Raw genomic sequence first — 18,473 nt, forward strand, 5'->3', positions numbered from 1 at the left:
GTTATGTGGAGTTTCTGTAAGAAAGGTCATTCCTCCTCTGGGTATACTCCTGCCTGATGTCTTTTTCTCTGCAGGAGGAAAGTCTCTTTCCCCCTTTCTTTTGAAAAATTTAACTCAAATGTCCCAAGCCCTTTGGCCAGATGTTCATAGCTGCATAACCACATTCTGCTGTGTCAGTAGTACTCCCCACAGAGCTGTAGCATCTCCTTCCCCTTACAGAGTTCCTGCACTCATGTGACCCCAACATACATGTTCACATGTGTGCACGTATACACACTACTGAGCATTCACAGATTTTAGCATACCTCGTCACTGAGCTGCAGTTCCCAAGCAATAGCCTCGCTGCAATTAATTTAATTTGTAATGCTGGGTACAGTGGCTCACATCTGTATTCCTAGCACTGTGGGAGGTGGAGGCAGATGTATTGCTTGAGCCCAAGAGTTCAAGACCAGCCTGGGCAAAAGGGTGAAACCCTGTCTTTGCAAAAGAAAAAAAAAAAAATTAGGCATGGTGGCTTGTGCCTGTAGTCCCAGCTACTTGGGAGGCTGAGGCAGGAGAATGGCTTGAATCCGGGAGGCGGTGGTAGCAGTGAGCCAAGATCGCACCACTGCACTCCAGCATGGGCAATAGAACAAGACTTCATCTCAAAATAAATAAATAAATAAAACCCTTTCTGCCTTTATGGAGTTTCTGCACTTGAACGGTGCTGTCCAGCAGGACTATGCACAATAATACAAATGTCCTTCACTGTGTCAGACAATAGCCACCAGCCACATTTGCTTCTTGAACACTGGGAATGTGGCTACTATGACTGTGGTACTAAATTTGTAATCTTATTTCATTTTAATTAAACTCAAAGGCCACACGTGGCTAGTGGCTGCCACATTGGGCAGCGTGGTTCTGGAGGGAGACACAAACAATAAAGACGAGTAGACAGACACCTGCTCCTCTTTTAACCACAAAACATTGAAGTATGATGTCAGCTATTGAAAAGTGCCTGAAGAAAGCCACTCAGGGTGAGGAAATGAGCGTGCTGGGGAGGCATTGGTTTGCAGAGGGGTGGCTGTCAGCAAAAGCCTCTCTGTGGGAGGGTGACTTTTCAGTGGAGACCTGAAAACCCAGCTGCTCTCAGGGTGGGATGTTCTGGAAGAGGCGCTGTGAGGAGTGAGGTCCTGACAGAGCCACTAGAGCGTGAAGAGCAGCAGGAGAGGGAGCAGCAGCTGGAGCTTACCAGGTCTTGGTGGTACCATTGCTGGAGATGAACTCTGAAGGCGTGGCAAGTATTTGAGAGGTGAGATCAAGAGTCTGAAGATCGCAGCAGATGGAGGCTGGAGGTGGCAGTTTAGGTGTGGTCAATAAAAAGAAACGGCTGCCCTCTTCTGTGGTTGGCCCCTGTTCTCGCCTCACCGCTGCCTGAGGGGCCCGCATGCCACTGCTGATAAATTTGACCAGCCTACAAGTGCCAGTACTTTCATCTTAGAGGGGCCAGTTTCTGGGTTCACAAGGAGGAGGTGCTGCTCTCCCCAGCCCTGCCCAAATGCATCACCTGAGCCCCTAAGCAGGCGGGCGTGGACCCAGGCTTTCAGAATTGTTTGTGAAAATCACCTTTTTGCCCTCTCTTCAGTGGGATTCAAACCCAGGCCCATGGGAGGAGCCAGAGATGATATGCTGTCTCCTGCGTTCCCTTCCCTTTCCTTCCTTTCCTGGAGGTCAGAGACCTTTGCTTCAAAACATGTCTCCTGCCCCTTTAGCCCTTCAGCTCTCCAGCCTGGGTTCTGGGTTCTGTTAACCTAATAAGCAAATTGTTCCTGTGCTTCCAAATCATCATTTGTTTAATGCAGTTCCAATCAAAATTCTAATTAATTTTATTTGGCAGGTGATATTGACTCATGAGACTAGATTATCAAAATAACCAAGAGCTGTTTTGCAAAAAGAAAGAGTTATGAGGAGGAATTCTACTAGATGTAAAAATGTACTCAGAACATACAAAACTGCTTTTGGAAGCAAGGTGTAAGTGCAGTACTCAATAACTAGATCAATACACAGATTAGATAACCCAAAACCAACCCTAGTAGATATAAAGTTTGTGTATGATAAAGTAGGTTTCTCAAAAATTAGTCATAATAATACATGCTGCTGAGATGGTTGGTAACTCTCAAGAAAAATGGTTAGAATTGTGTCTTACAGCTTAACCCAAGATCAATACCAGATGAGTTAAATAAAAAAATATAGTTAAGGTCCCCGCCGCCGAGACCAAGATGGCCGCAAGACTCGGCGCCTTCCTCAAGAATGCTTGGGCCAAGGAGCCAGTACTGGTCGTGTCCTTCTTCATCGGGACCCTTGCTGTAATTCTGCCCCCAATCAGCCCCTACTTCAAGTACTCTGTCATGATCAACAAGGCCACACCCTACAACTACCCAGTGCCTGTCCGCGATGATGGGAACATGCCCGACATACCCAGCCACCCCCAGGACCCCCAGGGGCCCAGCCTGGAGTGGCTGAAGAACCTGTGAGCACCTCCACTGACCAAGGCCGGCCCTCTCTCGGCTCCCAATAAAAATGTGAAAACCAAAAAAAAAAAAAATATATATATATATATAGTTAAAACAGTTTTAAGAAAATGTAGATTAATATATTTCAGCCATCAAGACTTTCTAAATCTAAAATTACAATAAAACAAGCTACAAGAGAAACAGGTAAATTTATGAACTAAAAGTTAAAATTTCAATATATTAAACATTAACAATATATATAATATGCACACCTAAAAGGCAAATGATAGGGCCAGGCGCGGTGGCTCATATCTGTAATCCCAGTACTTTGGGAGGCCAAGACAGGCAGATCACCTGAGATCGTGAGTTGGAGACCAGCCTGACCAACATGGAAAAACCCCATCTCTGCTAAAAATACAAAATTAGCCAGGCATAGTGACACATGCCTGTAATCCCAGCTACTTGGGAGACTGAGGCGGAGAATTGCTTGAACCTGGGAGGCAGAGATTATGGTGAGCTGAGATTGCGCCATTGCACTCCAGTCTGGGCAACAAGAGCGAAACTCCGTCTCAAAAAAAAAGAAAGAAAGGTAAATTATAAACTGGGAAAAGTTTTGCAATAAACATAGTAAAGGATTAGTATTATTTATGTAAGGAGAATTCTTGCAAATTCGTAATAAAAACCACTGAACACCAAGCTATAAAAATGACATAAGCAGACAATTCACAAAAGAATATAAATAGTGAACAAATCTTTGAAAACAGTTCAACCTTATTGTCAATCAAGAAAAGCATAAAGGCATATTAAAACAGTTTTCTTGGCCAGGCAAGGCTCACGCCTATAATCCCAGTACTTTGGGAGGCAGAGGCAGAAGCAGGTGGATAGCTTGAGCCCAGGTGTTGGAGACCAGCCTGGACAACATGGCAAAACCCCGTCTCTACTAAAAATTAAAATAAAAGGATTAGCTGGGCATGGTGGTGGGTGCCTGCAATTCCAGCTACTTGGGAGGCTGAGGCAGGAGGATTGTTGGAGGTGGAGGAGATGGAGTTGGCTGTGAGCTAGAATTGTGCCCCTGCACTCCAGCCTGGGCGACAAAGCCAGACTCTGTCTCAGAAACAAACAAAAATCCAAAAAACTGTCTTTCCCTATCTAATCAGCAAGGCTTTTTAACATTAGCATTTTACATAGGCTGGATTGTGAGTCAAGCCCTCTCCTCCACTACCAAGGAAAGGCCAACTGAGGCCAAAACTCTGCCATATGGGTCAAGAGAACCACTTCTAGGCATCCATCCAAAGGTAGTTATCAGAAATAAGGATTAAGGATATTCACTGCAGTTTTGTTGATAAGAGCCAAGAACTGGAAATAAATGTCCAGCAAAAGTCCAATGGCTATAAAAAAAGGATGAGTTCATGTCCTTTGCAGGGACGTGGATGAAGCTGGAAGCCATCATTCTCAGCAAACTCCCACAGGAACAGAAAACCAAACACCGCATGTTCTCACTCATAAGTGGGAGTTGAACAGTGAGAACACGTGGACACAGGGAGGGGAGCAACACACACTGGGGCCTTTTGGGGGGTGGGGGGCAAGGGGAGGGAGAGTGTTAGGACAAATACCTAATGCATGCGGGGCTTAAAACCTAGATGACAGGTTGATGGGTGCCGCAAACAACCATGGCACGTGTATACCTGTGTAACAAACCTGCACGTTCTGCACATGTATCCCAGAACCTAAAGTAGAAAAATTTTTTTAAAGTCCAGTGTCTGAACACATCATGTGTGGTATACTCCTACAACATAATAACATGCATTGTAAGGATATACCACACATGATGATTTCGTCATGTGATGAAATAATGATTTTTAAAATCATTATTTTGCTCACTATTTATGGAAACAGGGAACTGTTCATGTGAATTAAACTATAAAACTACAATATTGGCGGGGGGGGCGATTGCTTTTTTAATGCTTTTCTGCATTTTCTGGATTTTCTGTTGTGATTTTGCTTTTATGATACATAAAATGTTCATATCTGTTTCCTAGCGCCTGAATAAATTTCACTTGCCAGCCCCAGGGAATCATCTTGCTTCTGAGGTACCATACATAAAAACGGCTTACAAGGCCACCATCTGCGACATTCCCTCTCACCACTTCAGAAGATTTTAGTACCTGTCTACCTTTCCTGTATTCCTTTGTCTCTAAACATGAAATGGTGACCCTCACCCATGTTTACTTGGGTTGGCCGTGTGTTCACCTCCTTCCCAAACAAAGGAAGAGAAGAAGAACATGACCTTTCATGTTTGTAAATACTTTCCCACCATCTGGGCATACATAGGTGTTGGGTGCCCGTTGGGATGGGTCATGGGAGCCACTCATAAGGAAGTGCCAGTTCCTTTTGCATTGTAAAGAGACACTGAACCTTGTCTTTGTTCTTGTCCACAGATACGATGTTTCCTGATATGTTTAGTGTTTGGTGCCATTGCAATTTTCCGTGCTGAAATCATTCTGAAAACTCAAACAGTAGACTTCAGCATACGAGGAAAGCCAAAGCCATTTGAGGGGGAATAAAGCCAAAAGCCTTTCATCTTATTCGTTCCAAGAATCTCACTGCCCCCTCTCCACTCCCTTCCAAAAATAAGCCATTGCACCCAGACAGACAGCATGGCTAGCAAACGGAAATCTACAACTCCATGCATGGTTCGGACATCACAAGTGGTAGAACAAGATGTGCCCGAGGAGGTAGACAGGGCCAAAGAAAAAGGAATCAGCACACCACAGCCTGACGTGGCCAAGGACAGTTGGGCAGCAGAACTTGAAAACTCTTCCAAAGAAAATGAAGTGATAGAGGTGAAATCTACAGGGGAAAGCCAGTCCAAAAAACTCCAAGGTGGTTACGAGTGCAAATACTGCCCCTACTCCACACAAAACCTGAACGAGTTCACAGAGCATGTCGACATGCAGCATCCTAACGTGATTCTCAACCCCCTCTACGTGTGTGCAGAATGTAACTTCACAACCAAAAAGTACGACTCCCTGTCTGACCACAACTCCAAGTTCCATCCTGGGGAGGCCAACTTCAAGCTGAAGTTAATTAAACGCAATAATCAGACTGTCTTGGAACAGTCCATTGAAGCCACCAACCATGTTGTGTCCATCACCACCAGCGGCCCTGGAACTGGTGACGGTGATCCTGGGATCTCGGTGAGTAAAACCCCCATCATGAAGCCCGGGAAACCGAAAGCAGATGCCAAGAAGGCTCCCAAGAAGCCCGAGGAGATGACCCCTGAGAACCATGTGGAAGGGACCGCCCACCTGGTGACAGACACAGCTGAGATCCTCTCAAGACTCGGAAGCGTGGAGCTCCTCCAAGACACATTAGGACACGTCATGCCTTCTGTACAGCTGCCACCAAATATCAACCTTGTGCCCAAGGTCCCCGTCCCACTAAATACTACCAAATACAACTCTGCCCTGGATACAAATGCCACGATGATCAACTCCTTCAACAAGTTTCCTTACCCCACCCAGGCGGAGTTGTCCTGGCTGACAGCTGCCTCCAAACACCCAGAGGAGCACATCAGAATCTGGTTTGCCACCCAGCGCTTAAAGCACGGCATCAGCTGGTCCCCAGAAGAGGTGGAGGAGGCCCGGAAGAAGATGTTCAATGGCACCATCCAGTCAGTACCTCCGACCATCACTGTGCTGCCCGCCCAGTTGGCCCCCACAAAGGTAACGCAGCCCATCCTCCAGACGGCTCTACCTTGCCAGATCCTCGGCCAGACTAGCCTGGTGCTGACTCAGGTGACCAGTGGGTCAACAACCGTCTCTTGCTCCCCCATCACGCTTGCCGTGGCAGGAGTCACCAACCACGGCCAGAAGAGACCCTTGGTGACTCCCCAAGCTGCCCCGGAGCCCAAGCGTCCACACATCGCTCAGGTGCCAGAGCCCCCACCCAAGGTGGCCAACCCCCCGCTCACCCCAGCCAGTGACCGCAAGAAGACAAAGGAGCAGATAGCACATCTCAAGGCCAGCTTTCTCCAGAGCCAGTTCCCTGATGATGCTGAGGTTTACCGGCTCATCGAGGTGACTGGCCTTGCCAGGAGCGAGATCAAGAAGTGGTTCAGTGACCACCGATATCGGTGTCAAAGGGGCATCGTCCACATCACCAGCGAATCCCTTGCCAAAGACCAGCTGGCCATCGCAGCCTCCCGACACGGTCGCACATACCATCCGTACCCAGACTTTGCCCCCCAGAAGTTCAAAGAGAAAACACAGGGTCAGGTTAAAATCTTGGAAGACAGCTTTTTGAAAAGTTCTTTTCCTACCCAAGCAGAACTGGATCGGCTAAGGGTGGAGACCAAGCTGAGCAGGAGAGAGATCGACTCCTGGTTCTCCGAGAGGCGGAAGCTTCGAGACAGCATGGAACAAGCTGTCTTGGATTCCATGGGGTCTGGGAAAAAAGCTCAAGATGTGGGTGCCCCCAACGGTGCCCTGCCTCGACTTGACCAGCTCTCCGGTGCCCAGTTAACCAGTTCTCTGCCCAGCCCTTCGCCAGCAATTACAAAAAATCAAGAACAGGTTCATCTTCTGAGGAGCACATTTGCAAGAACCCAGTGGCCTACTCCCCAGGAGTACGACCAGTTAGCGGCCAAGACAGGCCTGGTCCGAACTGAGATTGTGCGTTGGTTCAAGGAGAACAGATGCTTGCTGAAAATGGGAACCGTGAAGTGGATGGAGCAGTACCAGCACCAACCCGTGGCTGATGATCACGGCTATGATGCCGCAGCAAGGAAAGCAACAAAACCCATCGCCGAGAGCCCAAAGAATGGGAGTGATGTGGCTCCGCAATATTACAAGGACCCCAAAAAGCTCTGTGAAGAGGACTTGGAGAAGTTGGTGCCCAGGGTAAAAGTAGGCAGTGAGCCAGCAAAAGACGGTTTGCCAGCGAAGCCCTCAGAGGCCACCTCAGACCGGTCAGAGGGCAGCAGCCGGGACGGCCAGGGCAGCGACGAGAACGAGGAGTCGAGCGTTGTGGATTACGTGGAGGTGACGGTCGGGGAGGAGGATGCCAACTCAGATAGATCAGATAGCTGGAGTCAGGCTGCAGCAGAAGGCATGGCAGAACTGGCTGAATCCGACTCCGACTGCGTCCCTGCAGAGGCCAGCCAGGCCTAGACAGGTAATTCCACCTGCTCACCCAAGGCAACAGGGGAGAATGCAGCTTGCTTTCTTTTCATTGCCAGAATTAATAGGGGCTGTAAGGTACAGAGACATTGACACAGATGATGGCTTTTTTTCCTGGTAATTAACAAATAAGAATGGTGTATATTGATCACGTACAGCATGATGTTTTGAAATGTGTTCGCCTAGTGGGATGGCTCAGTCAAGCTGACTCACCTATGCATTACCTCACATACTTGTTCTTGTAGTGGAAGGGTTTGGTTTTGTGCTTTGTTTTGTTTTGTTTTGTTTTTAGTGACAGAGTCTTGCTCTGCCACCCAGGCTGCAATGCAGTGGCTCGATCATGGGTCACTGCAGGCTCAAGTGATCCTCCCACCTCAGCTTCTCAAGTAGCTGGGACTTCAGGCACCTGCCACCACACCCAACTAATGTTTTAATTTTTTGGTAAAGACGGGGTCTTACTCTGTTGCCCAGGCTGGTCTCAAACTCCTGGACTCAAGTAATCCCTTTGCCTCTGCCTCCCAAAGTGCTGGGATCACAGGCATGAGCCACTGAGCCCAGCTGATGAGTTATTCGTAAAGGTTCTTTGAAAAAAAAAGAAAAATGGGGGCTGATGGAACCTATGTCCTCATTTGTAAGGCTGTGCCCAGGAGTGACCACCGCTGGCTGTGACCTTTTTGGGCACCAGCCTTCAGGCCTGGCCATTCTGAAGTTTAGATGTGACTGTTAGAAAACACATCCTCCTCTGTGTGTTTTACATTTGTTGCTGTAAAAAAACAAACCAACATGAAGAGGTTGTTTCTTTTTCTCTTATTTTTCCTTTTCTTATTGGATTTTTTAAGAATATGTGTCCATGTTTACTGAATCAAAGACTTGAGGTTATTTATTTTCATCTGAAAAGGCTTTGAAAGGGCTTGATATTTGCCTTGGCAGGGCTAAAGGACGGTGCCACCGTGCTTGGGTCCCCATAACCCCTTCAAATCTGGAAGAGCCGGGTGTAAATTAGGCCTGTAGAGCCACACAAGCTGGGGGGAAGGGCGGTTTCCATGGTTACTAATGGCCATGTCATCCCCATAATGGGACGCACCACTGAAGCCGTTGGTGTTCGGCTGCCTAAGAGGTCAGTGCAAATCGAGGCCTGAAGCACAGCAGCTCGGTGGCGAGTTGAGAAACGGGGGCAGTGGCAGCGGGGTGGCAGCGGGAGGGCTGTGGGAGGGAAAGGAAATATTACAAGGAGGAAGATGCACAGTTTATCCAGGTAGGCTTCTCCAGAGGTCACTGAAAAGGCCACGGAATGTGCCTCCCAAGTTATCTTTACAAAGGAGAAAATAAAGGTAAGAACCTCCAGAATGATTGACAGGGTCCCAAAGGCAGCCTGAAAATGACCACAGCTCCCTCTTAATGAACTTGGACAACTTTGGCCGAACACGTTGCTCATTAATTCATTGATTTGGTAATAAAATGAGGCAGCTGGCAAATAAATGAAATTCTCTAGAAACCATGTTTTAGCCAGTTCCATCCACTATTAAAGGAGCACTTTAACGAGCAGCCAATCCCAGAATGCCGTCTTTCTTCTTTTCCTCCCACTTGCAGGAGGAAATGCCCAGGTGTCGGGGTGTCTGCACAGCCCAAAGGGGAGGGCGCCAGTGCAAGGAGGGGGATAGAAGTGCACTGAGGTCACCAATGGCAGCAACCTCCCACCTCTACCTGGCTACCTCTGGCCATTTTCCCACCGTCTTAGAAGACTCTATCTGCCTAGCCCACACCTCCCTCATTAAGTTAAAGGAGTAACTTTTTTTCTTTTTTCTTTTTTTTGGTCCACATGAAGGCTCGTTGCTTGCCCCATCTTTTTTTTTTTTTCAGATGGAGTCTCACTCTGTCACCCAGGCTGGAGTCCAATGGCACAATCTTGGCTCATTGCAACCTCCACCTCCCAGGTTCAAGCGAATCTCCTGCCTCAGCCTCCTGAGTAGCTGGGATTACAAGCATGCACCACCCCGCCTGGCTAATTTTTGTATTTTCAGTAGAGACAGGATTTTGCCATGTTGGCCAGGTTGGTCTCAAACTCCTGACCTTAGGTGATCCACCCACCTTGGCCTCCCAAAGTGCTGGGATTAGGTGTGAGCCAGTACGTCCAGCCTCCCATCCTCTCTCCTTGGCCTTTTTCCATCTGTGACACATGTCTACATGATTGCTTTTTCTTCCAACCCCAGAGAAGATAATAGGGTTCAGTTCTATTCAACAGTACCCTCTGAGCACCTACTGTGTGCCAGCTCTACTCTAGGTGCTAGAAACAGTGCCATGAGAGAGACAGACAACACAGTCCCCATTCACACAGAGTTCAGGCAGGCTAAGGAGAGAGGAAATTGCACTTTCCTTTACTCATCAGTGTGATATGTGTTACGATGGGGAAGGGCACGGCTCCATGGGGGTGCTCATAGGAAGAACACCCCGGTGGGGGGTTAGGGAGCTTCTTAGAGGAAAGGACATCCAACTCATGGGATGAGAAGGAGTTAGCCAAGGGCACAGATAAGGAAAAGAGTGGTCCAAGTGGAAGAAGTGTCACAGGCCGAGGTCCAGAGACAAGAAAAGGAATGGCACCATTGAGAAACCAAAAGAGGCTTGGCATAGCCAGAAGGTAGAGTTTGGGTTCGGTGAAGGGTAACAGGAGGCAAACTGAAAGCAAACTCAGTGATTTTCCGTAACAAGCAAAGCTATTCTGAACAAGTGTTTGCTGAATTTGAATATAAAGATGTTCATTGTCTCTGTATCCCAAGGGAAGCTCAGATGGCACTTCCAGGGCCCCATAGCTGAGTGAGAGGTTGTCTAGGGATGGCAGTTCTCCAGAGGCCCCTGAGGCCCCCTGTCCCCATCCCTTCTCTTCCAAGCTGTACCACCACCACCAGTTAAAAATGCCCATGTGGGTGGTTCTGTTACCGTGCCTGATACCCCAGTGGCCCAGAGAAGACAGTAATGAGGGAGGGAATGTTAAAACCACAAAGAAAACCACCCCTGACACCTGGGCATTTCCTCCTGCAAGTGGGAGGAAAAAGGAGAAAGATGGCATTCTGGGATTGGCTACTCATTAAAGTGCTCCTTTAATAGCGGATGGAACTGGCTAAAACAAAGTTTCTAGAGAATGTCATTGATTTGCCAGCTGCCTCATTTCATTACCTCATTTTATTACCCTCCTCCTTTGGGGAGGAGCAATGGAATGATGAACAAAGGCCGCCTGAATAGCAGAGGTCGGGTAGGTGCTCTGACCATGGTCTTACTTAATTCTCCTAGGGAGGTAGCTTCTCTATATTTCTATGAACCCAGAAACAGACTCAGAAACCAAAGCACTTACCCACGTTTCCCCCAGCCAGCACATCAGTTTGTCTCCAGAGTCCTCACTCTTCCTCCTGCCATCTCTACCTTGTTATTTATGACAGAAATGTTCCATTTCTAGTTTACACCCCCTTCCCAGGACAGGGAATAGCTGTGTCCACAAAAAAAAGGAACATGCAGGAACCCCACTTTATGTTTAATTACAGTAAATTCCCTCACTGTGAGCTAGAAAACATCCCTAAACAGGCTGCTAAGATCTGTTCCACACTCAGCAACATCAGATATCCCTGATGGCTCCCTGATATTTAGGAGATCCATCGTTTTGTTTTGTTTTATTTTGTTTTGTTTTGAGATGGAGTCTTCCTCTACAGCCCAGGCTGGAGTGCAGTGGTACCATCTCGGCTCACTGCCACCTCTGCCTCCGGGTTCAAGAGATTCTCCTGCCTGGGCCTTTCAAGTAGCTGGGACTACAGGCACATGCCATCATGCCCAGGTAATTTTTGTATTTTTTTTTTAGCAGACATGGGGTTTCACCATGTTGGCCACGCTAGTCTCAAACTCCTGACCTTAGGTGATCCACCCGCCTCAGCCTCCCGAAGTGCTGGGATGACAGGCGTGAGCCACCGTGCCTAGCCATTGGAGGTCCATTGTATTGAGAAAAGGACCACTGTCCGCACTAGGGATGGCATTGGAAGTTCTCCCACATCCTGGACTCCTTAAAGGAATCTTTCAATTTAAAGGGGGAAAAAAAATCTCTCCAAATTACTTCACAGTTTTTATGAACCAAACACATGAGACTCTTGAAATTCATAAATATTCAGTGATGTCCCTATTTAAATACATATTTAGGAACCTGCAGTTCGGTTCAGTTATGACACATATAATAATCCTGAAATAATTCGCAGTTTTGACTTTATAAAAGGTGTTATGTGATGCGCAAGAGGGTGAGGAGGGAGGAACTTGAGCAAGCAGCTGAGAGCTGGCTCTAGGACTAGATTTCCTCTGTAGGTGGTAACCATCTCTCCTGCAACCAAATCCCTCTACTTTATGCTCTGCAAGGCTTAGGAAAGCATTTCACTCAGTCCAGGCTCATGTCAGCCCTGAGGTTAGACACAAAGATAAGGAATACTTCCCAGCCTTTGAATTGTGTTGTCTTGATTCAGTCCTTGTGTCTGAATAATTTTTGAGTCATTCCATCGAGGGACCTGTCCTAGGAAGAGGCTGAAAACTAGATTTATTTTTTATGAAAAATGAGTCAACGTACTTGAGCAAGACATTGTCAGACATCAGTCTTGATGTTCAGCAAATGGAATGTCCCGTTACTTTTGCTAGTGAGAGTTCCCATTGATTGACACCCACTGTGTGCTCAGACACCTTCTAAACACGTCTGCTAAGTCATTTCGACTTCATGACCACCCTAGGAGGTGGGTACAGCTTTTTCTCCATTTTATAGAGGGCAAAACTGTGGCCCAAAGAAAATGAGTGACTTGCCCTGTGTTTCTCAGCCAACAGCTGGAAGACCCTGGAGGCCACCTCTCAACTGTCAGGCCAGTGCCTGGCCCCAGCCACTATAGTCCTTCCCTCTCCAACAGAATCACCACCACCATAGCCCAGACCAAACAGACAGTGTGGTCATTTCTTGATTTTGTGTGGGAGTGGAAACTAATCCACAACATATTCATTCAGCAAGAACTCTAGAGAGCATTCTTTGTGCCTGGCACTGTGCTAATCTGTGTAGATTTGCCAGAATGACCAAGACACAGCCCCTACCTTATGTCTGTTTAATAAAGGTGAGAAATGGAGATAGAAACACCTGTAAGCTCATCCAGTTGTTTCATGAGAGCAGTGCACACAGAAACCGGAGGAGCTAGGAAGGGGGTAGGCGGCTTTTCCAACACGTTGTCTGATTCAGAACCTTCCCACCAACCCACATGTGCAAGCCACCTTCCCATTTATTTTAAACAAAGAATTCCGAGGCTCAAGAACCTGCCAGAGTTCACCCAGCCAGTGTCTAAAATTGACTCCAAAGCTCCAGCCACCACCTTCACTGCCTTCTGATTTCTGTCAGCAATTTCCAACTCCTGATGATTAGGGATGGCTTTGGAGAAGAGGAAAAAAATGTGAAATGTCAGAAAGATATTTTCCACGGTTCGGCTTGATTAAAATTTTTAAGACTGCTAAGCGTTGCATTCTGGTTACAATTTAAAATCCAGAAGAGGCATACCCTCACACTCTGTTCAGATTAGCTGTCCAAATGCAGATACTTGAATGAATAAATGAATGAATGAATGAATGAATGAATGAATGAATGAATGAAAATATTGTTGTCATCTGTGTCCCTCTCTCCTGTACCAGACCTTACAGGCAGGGAGCATATCTCATTAATCTCTGAATCCCTCGTTTAGATTCAGAGCAGATGGATGCTGAATAATGGTTTATTGAGCCAACCAGAGAATTTTAAAAGATAGTTGGGATCCAGTATTTCAGTCCTTTTGCTCGTCCTCATTTTTTCCTATCACTCAATAGCCCCAGTGGTTGACAGCAGTGAGAGGAGAGGAGTTGGGTACAGTTTGCTTCCCATGTGTGTGAGAAGCTCAAGGGAAAGGTCTGTTGGAGAATGTGTCGCCAGATATTTACTGGTGACGCTTCTCAGGGACTGCCTGTTAGTCCGGCTTCTCTCATGCCTAATGGGGAGTTAACTCATACCATTTCCATTTACTTGATTCTGGAGCTTCTCACCCCAGGAATTCTCACTGTGCTTTGGGAAGCTTGTAAAAGCTTAGCTGCCATGAAATCCAGCCCCCTCATTTTCAGAGGAAGGATGTAGGCCCCAAAGAGGTGAAGTCACTAGCCCAGAAGCATTCCTAATAAATGACTTGGTTCATTCATCCACCAAGTATTTGTGGAATATCTGCAGCATACCAGGCTCTGGAAGGCAGTGTGCCCAGCACGTTCCTGCCCTCATGGAGCCCTTGGTCTAATGGAAAGTGAAGCTTTAACCAATCTTTAATCAAACAAAAAGGAAAGTTGCTATACTGATCTTTGGTGCCATTAGAGTATAGAATACGGGAATTTGATGATTTGAATAGTGGATTTAAAGTTTGGGGAACACTTCCTAAAGAGGTAATGGGGCCAGGCACAGTGGCTCATGCCTGTATCCTCAAATCCCAGCACTTTAGGAGGTCGAGTCAGGCAGATCACCTGAGGTCAGGAGTTTGAACAAGCCTGATCAACTTGGTGAAACCTTGTCTCTACTAAAAATACAAAAATTGGCTGGGTGTAGTGGTACATACCTATAGTCCCTGCTACTTGGGGGGCTGAGGCAAGAGAATTGCTTGAGCCCGGGAGGTGGAGGTTACAGTGAGCCGAGATCACACCACAGCACTCCAGCCTGGGCCACAGAGCAAGACTAAAAAAAAGAAGAACATTCCAGACAGAAGAAATGACATACTCCAGAGGAACTGAAAAGTGGCCGTAGTAGGCATGACTTGCCTGGGCCCACACTTCACAGAAGGGCAGGGATTAAAAGCCAGAGTGTTAGGTAGATTCACATATAAACAAAATTATCCTTGAAATTCCTCTGTCTCACCAGTAATGGAGATTACATGGTTCATTGGGTATAAACCTAGAGAAAGTTTGACGCCCTCTGAGATACTCAAGCTAGGAGCAAAAGGAAAACCAACTTGCAAATGTCCTGGGCGTTTAGACCTTCCTGCCCTGGTGGAACATGGAGGATGGATGGTGGAAAATTCTAGAGAACCCACATGCCTATACATTTTACTTTACTCTTTCTATAAGCTTAATACTTACTGTATTAGTCAGCTAAGGCTGACATAACAGACTACCACAGACTGGGTCACTTAAAGAACAGAAATTTATTTTCTCACAGTTCTGGAGGCTAGATGTTCAAGATCAGGGCACTAGCAGGGTTGGTTTCTGGTGAGGCCTCTCTTCTTAGCTTGCCAACATCCACCTTCTCACTGTTTCTTCACATAGTCTTTGCTCTGTGTGTTCACACGGCTGGTGTCTCTTCTTTTTCTCATAAGGACACCAGAGATTAGGACTTAATTACCCCACACTTAATTACCTCCTTAAAAACACTATCTCCAAATACGGTCATCTTAGAGATTAGAGCTTCAACGTATGAATTGAGGGGGGGATATAATTCTGTTCATAATGCTTACAAACAGTTGTCTGTTGTTGTAAGAATTAAGTGAGATAATATAAATGAAAGTCCCTTGTATTAGGCTATTTTCATACTGCTCTAAAGAACTGCCCAAGACTAGGTAATTTATAAAGGAAAGAGGTTTTAATTGACTCACGATTAGCATGGCTGGGGAGGCCTCAGGAAACTTACAGCCATGGCAGAAGGGGAAGGGAAAGCAAGGCACCTTCTTCACAAGGCGGCAGAAAGAAGTGCCAAGGGAATGGGGAAGAGCCCCTTACAAAACCATCAGATCTCATGAGAACTCACTATCAGGAGAACAGTATGGGGGAAACCACTGCCGTGATTCAATTTCTTCTACCTGGTCTCTCCCTTGACTCATGGAGATTATGGGGATTACCATTCAAGATGAGATTTGGGTGGGGACACAAAGCCTAACCATATCACCCCTAGAACAGGGTTCCAACATTAATACCAATAGATACTGCATCTGAACTTGCTTACTGCTCTCTCTATTGAGAAGAACGTGGCCCCTGCTTCTTGCCTTTCCAGGTTGACCTTTTCTATTGGGGCCCCTCCTGTTCATGCCAGTGGGTGTTAATTGCATCTCAGGAGGGGGTCAGGCTGGGGGTGTCTAGAATGGTGACACACGGTAGTACTGCTGAGCACTCAGTCTTTCAGGACTGCTCAGGTACTTTGCATGTGCTGACTCACCTCATCCTCACAGTAACACTCCAAGGTCCACATTAGTTTCTTTATTGTTACTATTATTTCAATAGTTTTGGGGGAACATGTGGTGTTGGGTTGCATGGATAAGTTCTTTAGGTGTGATTTTGGTGCACCTATCACCCGAGCAGTGTACACTGCACCTAATGTGTAGTCTTTTATCCCTCAACCACCTCTCATCCTTCCCCTCAAAGTCCCCAGAGTCTATTATGTCATTCTTATGCCTTTGCTTCCTCATAGCTTAGCTCCGACTTGTGAGTGAGAACATATGATGTTTGGTTTTCCATTCCTGAGTTCCTTCACTTAGAATAATGGTCTCCAACTCCATCCAGGTTGCTGCGAATGCCATTATTTCATTCCTTTTTATGACTGAGCAGTATTCCATGGTATATACATACCACATATTCTTTATCCACTTGGTTGATGGGCATTTAGGCTGGTTCCATATTTTTGCAATTTTGAATTTTGCTGCTATAAACATGAATGTGCAAGTGTCTTCTTCATATAATAACTTCTTTGCCTCAGGGTAGTTACCCTGTAGTGGGCTTGCTGGATCAAATGGTAGTTCTACTTTTAGTTCTTTAAGGAATCTCCATACTGTTTTCCATAGTGGTTGTACTAGTTGACATTTCCACCAGCAGTGTAAAAGTGTTCCCTTTTTATCATGTCCATGATAACATCTATTATTCTTTTGATTCATTATTTATGGCCATTCTTGCCAGAATAAGGTGGTATGGAATTATGGTTTTGAATTGCATTTCCCTGATAATTAGTGATTTTGAGCATTCTTTCATATGTTTTTTGACCATTCATTTATCTTTTGAGAATTTTCTATTCATGTCTTTACCCCACTTTATGTGGGATTGTTTTTTCTTGCTGATTTGTTTGAGTTTCTTGTAGATTCTGAATATTCGTCCTTTGTCAGATGCACAGTTTGTGAATATCTTCTCCCACTCTGTGGGTTGTTTATTCTGCTATTTCTTTCGCTGTGCAGAAGCTTTTTAATTAAGTCCCATCTATTTGCCTTTGTTTTTGTTGCATTTGCTTTTGGGTACTTAGTCATGAACTCTTTGCCTAGGCCAATGTCTAGAAGAGTTTTCCTGATGTTATATTGAAGAATTTTTATGGCTTCAGGTCTTAGATTTAAGTATTTTATTCATCTTGAGTTTACTTTTGTATAAGGTGAGAGATGAGGACCCAGTTTCATTCCTCTACATGAGGCTTGCCAATTATCCCTGCACCATTTGTTGAATAGGGTGTCCTTTCCCTACTTTATGTTTTTGTTTGCTTTGTCAAAGATCAGTTGGCTGTAGGTATATCTAGTTCCTCTATCCTGTTCCATTGGTCTATGTGCCTGTTTTTATACCAGTACTATGCTGTTTTGTTAACTATAGCCTGGTTTGAAGTAGGGTAATGTGATGCCCCAGATTTGTTCTTTTTGCTTAGTCTTGCTTTTGACTATGTGAGCTCTTTTTTGATTTCATATGAATTTTAAGATTTTTTTTCTAGTTTTATGAAAAATGATGATGGTATTTTGATGGGAGTTGCATTGAATTTATAGATTGCTTATGGCAGTATGGTTATTTTCACAATATTGATTCTACCCATCCATGAGCATGGGATATGTTTCCATTTGTTTGTGTTATCTATGGTTTATTTCAGTAGTGTCTTATAGTTTTCCCTGTGGAGATCTTTCACCTCTTTGATTAGGTATATTCCTAAGTTGGTTTTTTGGGTTGGTTGGTTGGTTGTTTGCAGCTATTATAAAAGGAGTTGAGTTCTTGATTTGATTCTCAGCTTGGTCACCCTTGGTGTATAGCAGTGCTGCTGATTTGTGAACATTGATTTTGTATTCTGAAACGTTACTGAATTCATTTATCAGATCTAGGAACTTTTTGGATGAGTCTTTAGGGTTTTCTAGGTATACAATCCATATCATCTGCAAACAGCAACAGTCTGACTTCCTCATTACCAATTTGGATGCCCTTTATTTCTTTCTTTTGTCTAATTCCTCTGGCTAGGACTTCTAGTATTGTGTTGAATAGAAGTGGTGAAAGTGGGCATCTTTGTCTTGTTCCAGTTCTCAAGAGAACTGCTTTCAACTTTTCCCCATTAAGTATAATGTTGGCTGTGGGTTTATCATAGATGGCTTTTATTCCCTTAAGGGTCCTTTCTATGCCATTTTTGCTGAGGATTTTAATCATATAGGGATGCTGGATTTTGTCAAATGCTTTTTCTGCATCTATTGAGATGATCATATAACTTTTGTTTTTACTTCTGTTTATGTGACTCACATTTATTGACTTGTGTTTGTTAAACCAGCCCTGCATTCCTGGTATGAAACCCACTTGATCATGGTGGATTATCTCATTGATATGCTTTTGAATTTGGTTAACAAATATTTTGTGAAGGATTTTTGCATCTATGTTCATCAGGGATATTGGTCTTTAGTTTTTTCTTTTTTAATGTCCTTTCCTGATTTTGGTATTAGGTAATACTGGCTTCATAGAAGGATTTAGGGAGGATTCCCTCTTTATCTTTTGCAATAGTTTCAGTAGAAATGGTATCTTTTTTTTTTTTTTT

At 45.3% G+C, this 18,473-nt stretch overlaps 2 protein-coding genes across 3 annotated transcripts in view; both read left to right on the forward strand.

The window, feature by feature from the left end:
- ZHX2 (zinc fingers and homeoboxes 2) overlaps positions 1-18,473 on the forward strand; it is a 191,337-nt gene that overhangs the window by 161,994 nt on the left and 10,870 nt on the right. For both annotated transcript variants that reach the window (XM_017530716.2, XM_037739324.1), the window contains exon 3: positions 4,931-7,667. In XM_017530716.2, coding sequence (XP_017386205.1) covers positions 5,150-7,663 — 2,514 coding nt within the window. In that variant the 5' untranslated portion in view covers positions 4,931-5,149 and the 3' untranslated portion in view covers positions 7,664-7,667. The remainder of the gene's footprint in view (positions 1-4,930; positions 7,668-18,473) is intronic.
- On the forward strand, positions 2,223-2,584 carry LOC108305952 (NADH dehydrogenase [ubiquinone] 1 alpha subcomplex subunit 3). Its single transcript, XM_017530717.2, has one exon. It carries the CDS (start codon positions 2,259-2,261, stop codon positions 2,511-2,513), a length of 255 nt encoding a protein of 84 aa, XP_017386206.1. The 5' UTR covers positions 2,223-2,258; the 3' UTR covers positions 2,514-2,584.

This window comes from Cebus imitator, unplaced genomic scaffold (assembly GCF_001604975.1).
Source record: "Cebus imitator isolate Cc_AM_T3 unplaced genomic scaffold, Cebus_imitator-1.0 Scaffold68, whole genome shotgun sequence".
Taxonomy (NCBI): Eukaryota; Metazoa; Chordata; class Mammalia; order Primates; family Cebidae; genus Cebus; species Cebus imitator.